The 12457-nt window shown below is 37.2% G+C and overlaps 1 protein-coding gene across 3 annotated transcripts in view; it reads left to right on the top strand.

The window, feature by feature from the left end:
- MCM9 (minichromosome maintenance 9 homologous recombination repair factor) overlaps positions 1-12457 on the top strand; it is a 113054-nt gene that overhangs the window by 57156 nt on the left and 43441 nt on the right. For all 3 annotated transcript variants that reach the window (XM_025925403.2, XM_086707684.1, XM_086707685.1), the window contains one exon: positions 9948-10122. In XM_025925403.2, coding sequence (XP_025781188.2) covers positions 9948-10122 — 175 coding nt within the window. The remainder of the gene's footprint in view (positions 1-9947; positions 10123-12457) is intronic.

The raw sequence follows: 12457 nt of genomic DNA, 5'->3' as shown, positions 1-12457 counted from the left end.
TTTTTTTTTTTTTTTTTTTAATTTTTTTTTTTTTTAATTTTTTTTTTCAACGTTTATTTATTTTTGGGACAGAGAGAGACAGAGCATGAACAGGGGAGGGTCAGAGAGAGAGGGAGACACAGAATCGGAAACAGGCTCCAGGCTCTGAGCCATCAGCCCAGAGCCCGACGCGGGGCTCGAACTCACGGACCGCGAGATCGTGACCTGGCTGAAGTCGGACGCTTAACCGACTGCGCCACCCAGGCGCCCCAAATTTTCCATTTTCATTTAGATCCTTGAGTTGATTTTTGTATGAGATTTGAAGTATGGATCAAGATTGATTTTTTTTTCTTTTTGCATAATGCTATCCAATTATTACAGCACCATTTGTAGAACTGATTATCTTTCCCTCATTGAACTGCTTTTGCATTTTTATCAAAACTCACTTGACCAGATATATTTGGGCACATTTTTGGACTCTGTTCCATTGTTCTTGCTGTCTATCCTTTTTCTAGTGTCATTGAGTTGATTACTATAGCTTTGTAGTAAATCTGGAAAATGGATCATATGAGACCTTCTACTTTGTTTCTTGGTTTGCTCTTATGTTTCCTTTGCTTCTCCATATACATTGTGGAATCACCCTGTCAATTTCTATTTTAAAAAATCCCATTCGAATTTTGTTTGGAATTGCATTGAATCTATAGACCAGTTTAGGGAGAATTACAGAACAATTTGGGGAAGCGTCTTTAAAATACTGAGTATTGGTCTCTCATCCCTGAAATGCAGCTAGATCAACACTGAACCATCTTGCACACTTAGAAAACTGATTTGAGGATTAACACAACAATCTGTACAACTTGAACCACAGAACTCAGCAAGTGCCTGGAACAGAGAGGTCAACTGGAGGAGAGAAGCTGCGGAGGGTAGGGAGCTGTTTTTGCTAGTGGAGAGAGGACAGAGACAGGGGAGAGTACAGGAAAAGCACCCCCCCTGCCCCCGAGAGCAGCTGGAAAGAAAGAAAGAGTGGACTAAACAAAAAATGGAGAAAGGAAAAAGGGACTGCAAGGGACTGAACAAAAAAAGGGAGAAAGGAGGGGGTTTAAATTCCATTAAGACTCTATAAACAGCGAGAGTACAGAGTCTGAAACTCCACAGCTCGATACCTGGCGGTGCTCTGGTGGGAAAGGTGAATCCCCAAGAGCAGACAGCAAGGTCCAAGGGGTCCTCAGGCCACACGGAGAGAGGCAGTTTCCCTGCTGGGAGGACATTTGGTAGAGGCTGTGCGGCCTCCCCACAGGCAAAGGTTCCAGTGGACCCCGGAGAACAGCCACATTCACTGGTGTTGGAACAAGGATGTTAAGGGTTCACTGAAGCCTGGAGCCCAGATGGGTGTTGTGATTTACCATAATCCCTGAAATGCTGCTGCTGCTACATGATCATGTGAATTTTTTCTGGGGCGGACTGGCACCTGGCCACAGTCCCTGGACATCTGCAGTAGCATGGTCCCAAGAATGTTCCAGGGGGTGGGCCAGCACCCAGCCATTTCTCAGCGAGACCCTCCCCTAGAGGGTCTGAGTGGGTCAAAGTTGCAGGGCCCTCAGAAGTGAGGGCTTGGGAAACATAGCCCCATCTGAGATAAAACTCGGGAGGGACGTACCTCCTGACAAGATGATGGCTTGGTCATGGACTTTGTAGAAGTGGGGAGTGGACAGGAGCCAGAAACAAAGAAGGGGTGCTTGATTGCCAGTCACTGAGAGCACAGAGTTCTGATACTAGAGGCAAGGTAGCTGAGTGATGCCATTTTCACCCTCCCGTGCATGCACATACACACCTACACCACCACAACAATCCACCCCAATGAACTAAGTAGCGCCATCCAGTGGAGAACAGAGCTGCTACACCAAGTCCCACACACTGGGCCACCACACTCTAGTGGAACACCACAAATCTCTCCTCCTGCTTAGTTTATGGACTATAAAGTGCTTCATAGTTTGACTTCTAAGGGAAACTGAATGTAATTTCAGTCATATATCATTCTGTTTGCTGGTCTGTCTATTAATTTTTTTTTTCTTATTGAATACAGAAAGAGAATAAACTTATTTTTACTTTCTGTTTTTATAAAATTTTTGTTATATTTTTCTACTATATCTTTTACTTTTTTGTAAATTTTTCAAATTCAATTTTACTTTCATCATTTCATTTTATTCTACTTTATTGTATTCATTTTTAAAAATTTTCAAATGTTTTCCTTTTTTTCTTTCCTTTCCTTTTCTTTTCCCTTTTTCTCTATTCTATCAAGCTGCTTTCAACAACCAGACCAAGACACACCTGGGAACTAGCATTTTTTGTGTTATTTTTAATTTTTTAATTTTAATGTTTTTTGTTTTTTACTTTACTAACTCTTTTTCTTCCTTCAAAATGATGAAACAAAGGAATTTACCTCAAAAGAAAGAACAGTAAGAAATGACAGCCAGGGACTTAACACAGATACAAGCAAGATGTCTGAACCAGAATTTAGGGTCACAATAATAATACTAGCTGGGGTTGAAAAAAAGCACAGAATCCCTTCTGTGGAGATAAGAGAAGTAAAATCTAGTCAGGATGAAATTAAAAATACTATAATTGAGCTGCAATCTCAAATGGATGCCATGGCAGCAAGAATGAATGGAGCAGAGCAGCAAATCAGCGATATAAAGGACAAATTATGTAGAATAATGAAGCAGAAAAAAGAGAGAAACTAAGGCAAAAGAACACAATATAAGAATTAGAGAACTCAGTGACTCATAACACCCAAATCATAGGGGTCCCAGAAGATGAAGAGAGAGAAAAAGGAGTAGGAGGTTTATGTGAGCAAATCATAGTGGAAAACTTTCCTAACCTGGGGAAAGACACAGACATCAAAATCTAAGAAGCTCAGAGAACTCCCACTAGATTCAACAAAAACCAGCCATCACCAAGGCATATCATAGTCATATTCACGAAATACTCAGTCAAGAAAAGGATCATGAAAGCAGCAAGGGAAAAAAAGTCCTAATCTACAAGGGAAGACAGATTAGGTTCACAGCAGACATATCCACAGAAACTTGGCAGGCCAGAAAGGAGTGACAGGATATATTCAGTGTGCTGAATTGGAAAAATAAGCAGCCAAGAATTCTTTATCCAGCAAGGCTGTCATTCAAAATAGAAGGAGATATAAAAATTTTCCAAGATAAACAAAAACTAAAGGAGTTCGTGATCACTAAACCAGCCCTGCAAGAAATTTTAAGCAGGGGCTCTCTGGTGGGAGAAAAGATGAAAAAAAACCCAAAAACCTAAAAAGACCAAAAGCAACAATGACTAGAAAGGACCAGAGAACATCACCACAATTCCAACTCTACAGGGAACATAATGGCAATAAATTGATATCTTTTCGTACTCTAAATGTCAATGGACAAAACAATCCAAAGACATAGGGTAACAGAATGGATAAGAAAGCAAGATCAATCTATATGCTGCTTACAAGAGACCCATTTTAGACCTAAGGTCATCTTCAGATTGAAAGTAAGGAGATGGAGAACCATCTATCATGCTAATGGTTGCCAAAAGAATGCCAGAGTAGCCATACTTATATCAGATAATCTGATTTTAAAGTAAAGACTGTAACAACAGATGAAGAAGGGATTATATCATAATTAAGGGTTCTATCCACCAAGAATATCTAACAATTGTAAACATTTATGTTCCAAACATGGAAACACCCAAATATGTAAATCGATTAATTACAAACATAAAGAAACTCACTGATAATAATAGTAGTGGGCTTCAACACCCCGCTTACAACAATGGACAGATCATCTAAACAGAAAATCAACAAGGAAACAATGGCTTTGAATGACACACTGGACCAGATGGACTTAACAGATATATTCAGAACGTTTCATCCTAAAGCAGCAGAATACACATTTCTCTCGAGTGCACATGGAACATTCTCTAGAATAGATCCCATACTGAGACACAAATCAGCCCTCGACAAGTACAAAAAGATCGAGATCATACTATGCATATTTACAGACCACAATGCTATGAAACTTGAAATCAAACACAAGAAAAGAATTGGAAAGATAACAAATACTTGGAGACTAAAGAACATGCTACTAAAGAATGAATGGGCTAACCAAGAAGTTAAGAGGAATTTAAAAAGTACATGGAAGCCAATGAAAATGATAACACAGCCCAAAATCTCTGGGATACAGCAAAGGCAGTCATAAGACAGAAGTATATAGCAATCCAGGCCTTCCTAAAGAAGGAAGAAAGGTCTCAGATACACAACTTAACCTTACACTTTAAAAAACTGGAAAAAGAACAAGTAAAACCCAAAACCAGCAGAAGATGGGAAATAATAAAGATTAAAGCAGAAATCAATGCTGTCGAAACAAAACAACAAAAACAAAACAACAATAACAAAAAACAATAGAACAGGTAAATGAAACCAGGAGCTGGTTCTTTGAAAGAATTAACAAAATTGATAAACCCCTAGCCAGACTGATCAAAAAGAAAAAGGAAAGGACCAAAATAAATAAAATCAAGAATGAAAGAGGAGAGATCACAACCAATACAGAAGAAATACAAATGATAAGAGAATATTATGAGCATTTATACGCCAATAAAATGGGCAATCTGGAAGAAAGGGACAAATTCCTAGACACATATAAACTACCAAAACTGAAACAAGAAGAAGTAGAAAATTTGAACAGACCCATAACCAGCAAAGAAATCAAATTAGTAATCAGAAATCTCCCCCCCCAAAAAGAGTCCAGGGCTGGATGGCCTTCCAGCAGAATTCTACCAAACATTTAAAGAAGAGTTAAGACCTATTCTTTTGAAGCTGTTCCAAAAAATAGAAATGGAAGGAAAGCTTCCAAACTCATTCTGTGAAGCCAGTGTTACCTTGACTCCATAACCAGGCAAAGACCCCACTAAAAAGGAGAACTACATACCAGTTTTTCTGATGAACATGGATGCAAAAATCCTCAACAAGATACTAGCCAACAATACATTAAAAGAATTATTCACCACAACCAAGTGGGATTTATGCCTGGGATGCAGAGCTATCACAAATCAATCAACGTGATACATCACATTAATAAAAGAAAGGACCAGAACTATATGATCCTCTCAATAGATGCAGAAAAAGCACTTGACAAAATACAACATCCTTTCTTGATAAAAGCTCTCAAGAATGTAGGAATAGAAGGATCATACCTCAAGATCATAAAAGGCATATACAAAGGAGCCATTGCTAATATCATCCTCAATGGGGAAAAACAGTTTTCCCCTGAAGGTCAGGAACATGACAGGGATGTCCACTCTCACCACTGTTACTCAGCATAGTATTAGAAGCCCTAGCCTCAGCAATCAGACAACACGAAGAAATAAAAGGCATCCATATTGGCAAGGAGGAAGTAAACTTTCACTCTTTGCAGACAACATGATACTCCATGTAGAAGATCCAAAAGATTCCACCAAAAAACTGCTAGAACTGATCCATGAATTCAGCAGTCTCAGGATATAAAATCAATGCACAGAAACCGACTGCATTCCTATACACCAATAATGAAGCAACAGAAAGAGAAATCAAGGAATTGATCCCATTTACAATTGCACCAAAAAAACATAAAATACCTAGGAATAAACCTAACCAAAGAGGTGAAAAATCTATACAGTGAAAACTGTAGAAAGCTTATGAAAGAAATTGAAAACATACACACAAAAAAGGAAAAATATTCCATGCCCATGGATTGGAAGAACAAATATTGTTAAAATGTCAATATTACCCAAAGCAATCTACATATTCAATGCAATCCCTATCAAAATAACACCTCATTCTTCACAGAGCTAGAACAAACAATCCTGAAAGTTGTATGGAACCAGAAAAGACCCCAAATAGCCAAAGCAGTCCCAAAAAAGAATACCAAAGCTGGAGGCATCATAATCCTGGACTTCAAGATGTATTACTAAGCTGTAATGAAGACAACATGGTACTGGCACAAAAACAGACCCTCAGAGCAATGGAACAGAATAGAGAACCCAGAAATGAACCAACAAATGTATGGCCAATTAATCTTTGACAAAGCAGGAAAGAATATCCAATGGAATAAAGACATGTCTTCAGCAAATGGTGCTGGGAAAACTGGACAGCAACATGCAGAAAAATGAACCTGGACCAGTTTCTTACACCATACACAAAAATAAACTCAAAATGGATGAAAGACCTAAACATAAGACAGGAAGCCATCAAAATCCTAGAGGAGAAAGCAGGCAAAACCTCTTTGACCTTGGCTGCAGCAACTTCTTACTCAACACGTCTCCGGAAGCAAGGGAAACAAAAGCAAAAATGAACTACTGGCACCTCATCAAAATAAAAAGCTTCTGCACAGAGAAGGAAACAATCAGCAAAACTAAAAAGGCAACCGACAGAATGGGAGAAGATATTTGCAAATGACATATCAGATAAAAGGTTAATATTCAAAATCTATAAAGAACTGATCAAACTCAACACACTCAAAATACAAATAATCCAGTGAAGAAATGGGCAAAAGACATGAATAGACACTTCTCCAAAGACATCCAGATGGCTGACTGACACATGAAAAAATGCTCACCATCACTCATCATCAAGGAAATACAAATTAAAACCACAATGAGATACCATTTCACACCAGTCAGAATGGCTAAAGTAAACAACTCAGGCAACAACAGATGTTGGCAAGGATGCAGAGAAAAAGGATCTCTTTTGCATTGCTGGTGGAATGCAAACTGGTGTAGCCATTCTGAAAAACAGTATGGAGGTTCCTCAAAAAATTAAAAATAGAACTACCCTACGATCCCCAAATTGCACTACTAGGTATTTATCCAAGGGATACACGTGTACTGTTTCAAAGGGGCACATGCACCCCAATGTTTATAGTGGCACTATTGACAATAGCCAAAGTATGGAAAGAGCCCAAATGTCCATCGGCAGATGAATGGATAAAGAAGATGTGGGGTGTATATATGTATATATATATATATATACATATATATATATATATATACATATATATATATGTGTGTATGTATGTATGTATGTGTGTGTGTGTATGTGTATATATACACAATGGAGTATTGGCAATCAAAAAGAATGAAATCTTGCCATTTGCAACTATGTGGATGGAACTAGAAGGTATTATGCTAAGTGAAATTGGGCAGAGAAAGACAAATATCACATGACTTTACTCATGTGAAATTTAAGATACAAAACAGATGAACATAAGGGAAGGGAAGCAAAAATAATATAAAAACAGTAAAGGGGCAAAACATAAGAGACTCTTAAATACAGAGAACAAACTGAGGGTTCCTGGAGTGATTGTGGGTGGGGTAGATGGGCTAAATGGGTAAGGGGCTTTAGGGAGGACACTTGTTGGGATGAGCACTGGGTATTATACATAGGTGATGTATCACTGGAATCTACTCCTAAAATCATTATAGCACTATATGCTAACTAGGATGTAAATTAAAACAAAACAAAACACAGGCCACTGGAAAAAAATAAAATACTGAGTTTTTCATTTCATGAACATGGAATATCTCTTTGTTTGATTAGGTTGTATTTGACTTCCTTTATCAATGTTTTGTAGTTTCTGCTTACAGATCTTGCACATTTTTTTTATGTTTTTTTTATTTATTTTTAGTAATCTCTACACCCAAAGTGGGGCTTGAACTTGTACATTTTTGAAGGTTTATACCCAGGTATTTCATATTCTCTGGTACTATTATAAATTGTATTATTTTTTAATTTCAACTTTAAATGTTTTCTAATATATATAGAAATATGACCGATATTTGTATATTGACTTGTATTCTGCAACCTTGCTACCCTCACTTATTAGTTTTAGTAGATTTTTTGGTGAAGTATTGGGAATTTTAAACATAATTATATTGTCTGAAATGTAAATAATTTTATTTTTTCCTTTTTGTTCTGATGGTTTTGACTTCTTTTCCTTTATTTTATCGGCTAGAACCCCATGATGATTTTGAATACGAGTGATGAGAACAGATCTCCTTGCCTTGTTCTAATTTGGGGGATGAGGGTGAGGGTGGGAGTAAACATTCAGTCTTTTATTGTTAAATATGTTAGTTGTATAATTTTTGTAAATAAGACTGAAGAAGTTCTCTCTATTCCTACTTTTCTGAGAGTTTTTTTTTTTATCATAAATAGTTGTTGAATTTTATCAAGTGTTTTTTTCTGTATGTAGTGAAGTGGTCATTTGCTTTTTGTTCCATTTATTTATATGGTAAATTATATTGGTTAATTTTCATTAAAAAATTAGCCTTGCATTCCCAAGATGAACCTTACTTGGTTATAATCTATCATTATTTTATGTATTGTTTGATTTGCTTCTATTGTTGGAAGATTTTTGCATCTATGTGAGAGATACTGGTCTGTAGTTTTCTTTTAATATGTCTTTAGTTTTGGTATCTTGATAATGCTGATTGCAGTAAATGAGTTGGGAAGTGTTCCTTGTTTTTCTGTATTTTTAAAATTTTGTGTAGAATTTGTATTAGCTCTTTCATAAATGTTTGGTAGAATTCACCATGAGGTCATCTCAGTCTATAGATTTTTGTGTTGCAAGATTTTGATCTAAATGGTCAATTTTAAAATAGATATAGGGGTATGCAAGCTATCTGTTCCTTTTTAGGTAAACTTTGGCAGTTTATGTATTTCAAAGAATTTGACCATTTCATCTAAGGCATCAAACCTAGGGTATAGAGTTGTTCATTGTATTTCCTTATTATCAGTTCAGTGTCTGTAGGGTTTATAGTAATCTCCCCCTATCATTCCTGATATTTGTAACTTGTCCCTCCTCTTTTTATTTCGTGGTCATTCTATCCAGAGGCTTACTGATTTTTGTCAACAGTAGTTGTTATAAATACTCGTTATGTGTCCTATACCTTTTAAAGAGCTTTATTATATTCTATTTGAATATCTAAGACTCCATAAGATACATTCCATTGTTACTCCCTTTTATAAATAAATAAACAGAAGCTTGGACATCTTAGGAAACTTGCCCATAGTATGACAGCCAGAATGATGGATCCAGGATTCAGATCCAGGTTGGTGTACTACAAAGCCTTTGTTTTGGCCACTGTGCTTTACTGACTGGTATAAAGGATAAATCAAAACCAGAGAAGATATATAACGGAGTCTTCACCTTCACACCGTGACTGGGAGCAAACTCTTCATTTTTATCATTGGACCGTAGTATCTACTGTTTTCTGTCTTTGGACCCCTCTCTGTAAACAGCATATAATACAGAACATCTTGTGATAAGATGTCATAAGGTCTCCAGAGCTCTGTTTGCTCCTTCTAAAAGTTTAGATCACTCAGTGAGGGTACCCACCAAGGAGAGACAGAAAATTTGGGGACTTCTGGTTGCTACAAAATATTTAATAACACATCTTACATTTTCAGAACATAGGATCTTCTGAGGCCTTCCAGTGTCTGGATATCTGAAATAGTTGTCCTGATGCCATCCATTTTTTTAAATTGAAGTAAACTTGACATACCATATTGTATTTGTCTCAAATGTACAACATAGTGATTTGACATTTATATACATCATGAAATGTTCACCATAAGTCTAGTTATCATCTGTCACCATACAAAGTTATCACACTATTATTGACTATATTCCTTATGCTGTACTTTACATGCTGTGACTTACAAATAATTTCACACTTCTTAATTCCCTTCATTTGCTTTGCCCATCCTCCCACCTGCCTCCCCTTGGGAACTACCAGCTCTCTGTCTGATGCCATCCATTCTATACAGAATAGAAATAAAAGTGTTGACTCTATGCCCTTCCCTTTAAAATATAGGTACTTCGCCCTCAGAGATATAAGATATGCTTTTGAAAATAAAAGCTGACATAGCTTGCTTGTTTCCTTAGGTCTGACGGTAACTGCTGTGAAAGACTCAGGAGAATGGAATTTGGAGGCTGGAGCATTAGTACTTGCAGATGCGGGCCTTTGCTGTATCGATGAGTTTAACAGTCTCAAAGAGCATGATAGAACCAGTATCCATGAGGCAATGGAGCAACAAACCATAAGTGTTGCTAAGGCTGGGTAAGAGTTTCTTTTCTTTAAAATCTATAGGAATAATGACATTAGTTAATATGTGATTATGAAAAAATATGAACCTTATTGAACTACAAGGTATGTTTGGTCTTATCAGGTATTATCAGTTAACATTCATCAAGACACACATTAGCATCCCCCTGGAAGTGTATGAGGAAGTAAAAATGAGGTTTTGGGACAAAGAAATGAAAAACTAAAGTATATGCGTATTCAATAATGTGTATCTACTGTGGGCATATTACTATGTTAGGAAATTTAAAAGAATTCAAAAAGAAAAATAGCATAATTTCTCCTTTCAATGGCATTCTCCTTATCTGTCCTAATAGAAGGTGATCACAGCATGTGGAAAACTGAATAATAAAATATATTAACATAAAATGATGTGCCTGTTTGTGACTCCAAAAGGTTTAGGGGTTGAGGTATGTGAGTCACTGGTGGCATATGACCACTGAGGAGGAAAAGTAGGCAGGTCAGATAGAAATCCATTCATTCAGGCCCTGAGGTGATTATGAGAAACTTCTCTGGCTACAAAGGCTGACCACCAAGTAGGCTGCTGGGTCATCCAAAAAAGGACAGAGCTAGAACTATCTCAGCCCTAATGCTACTATTATAGATGTGAGGCCAGCTGATCAGGCAGATAGGACTGCCAGCAGAGTCTTCAAACAGCAGTGGGTATAAAGACAGATGCTGGTGTGTATAGATTCTCTGAGATCTAATTTTATGCACTTGCAAAAAAAAAAGAAAGGGAGGAGATGAGAGGATATAGCCCATAGGAAAAAGACACAAGAAAAAGCTAGGTGGAACCATTACCAGATCTATTCATTTCACTTGATGTACATTCACTCTGTATATATTCATTAAGAGCCTGCTATGTGCCAGGCACTGAACTAGACACTGAGAAGTACAAAGATGAATACAGCACTATTCTTCAGGTGTTTGCTATTTTGTTGGGGAAGATAAACAAAAGAGCACGAAAGTGATAAGTTCATAATAAAAGTGATATGAGATCATACTTAAAATAATTATTGCTTCTAAACTCTTTATCAGTGGGAAATTAGAGATATAGTTTCCTAAATATCTTCAAGGCTACTTTCTCTTCTCATTATGTCTCCATTTAGTTAGCACCTTTGCTGGTTGGCAGGATTTGTAGTTTATTTTGATATGCCTTTTCCAGAGAAAATCTGGGACATTTTGAAGTATTCCTTAAAAATTTACCCTTACATCAGGGAAAATTTGAACAAATGCTTTGAATCTAGTTTTAGAAAGGGAGAAGATTAGCAGTGCTATATGATAGGCTACAGAATAAACTTTTTAAAGTGAAAATATTTGCTTAATCACTCCTAGTACCTTACTCTCTGCTAGATGTGAATTAGTATGAATCTTTTTGCTATCCATAAATGTGTCAGAAGTTCCAAAAGAAATGTTCTATAGCTAAACAGTTCAGTTATGGCAACCATAGGTTGGACGATCTTGTCATTACTATACTTTATGCACTGAAACAGGGCTTTTTACACTGTGATGAGGAACCAGTTTTGTCTTTTTCAATTCATCACAAAGCAATACTTTTGTAAAGTTTATTGAGAGTCAGAGAAAGAGCGCACACATGTGCATGAGCAGGGAAGGGGCAGACAGAGAGAGAGAATCCCAAGCAGTCTCTGAGCTGTCAGTGCAGAGCTTGAACTCACAAACCACGAGATCATGACCTGAGCTGAAACCAAGAGTCAGAATCTTAACTGACTGAGCCACCTGGGTGTCCCACAAAGCAATATTTTTATAAAATACAATAACTTAAAAAAATTTTTTTAATGTTTATTCATTTTTGAGAGACAGAGTGTGAGTGGGGGAGGGGCAGAGAGAGGGAGACACAGAATCCGGAACAGGCTCCAGGCTCTGAGCTGTCATCACAGAGCCCAACGTGGGGCTCAAACTCACCAACCATGAGATCATAACCTGAGCTGAAGTCAGATGCTCAACCGACTGAGCCACCCAGGTGCCCCTATAAAAATTATCTTAAAAAATGAAATAAAGTAAAGACATACAGAACATAAGCCTAAGTTCTTCTTCCCCTTCCAGAGTGTGGAAAGGTATAAGAGCATGTCACTCCCATCCTAACAAGAAAAATCCAGATAGCCCACAAAAATGATAACTTTCCTTGAACATATCAGAGAGCTGAATTTACAAGGAAATCAAGGGAATTAATTCTAAAGTGTGACAGGCCCATCTGAGGAGAGATGATGTTCACTTTTGACAGAGCGTGAGAGGAAGAGGTGGCTGCCATAGAAGCAAATAAGGAAAAATGACTAAAGTTTTTAAAATTCCTTGG

The sequence above is a fragment of the Puma concolor genome, chromosome B2 (assembly GCF_028749965.1).
Source record: "Puma concolor isolate L17-30 chromosome B2, mPumCon1.1.hap2, whole genome shotgun sequence".
Taxonomy (NCBI): domain Eukaryota; kingdom Metazoa; phylum Chordata; class Mammalia; order Carnivora; family Felidae; genus Puma; species Puma concolor.
Note: the sequence above shows the minus strand (reverse complement) of the source record. Positions and strands in the feature narration are given on the sequence as shown.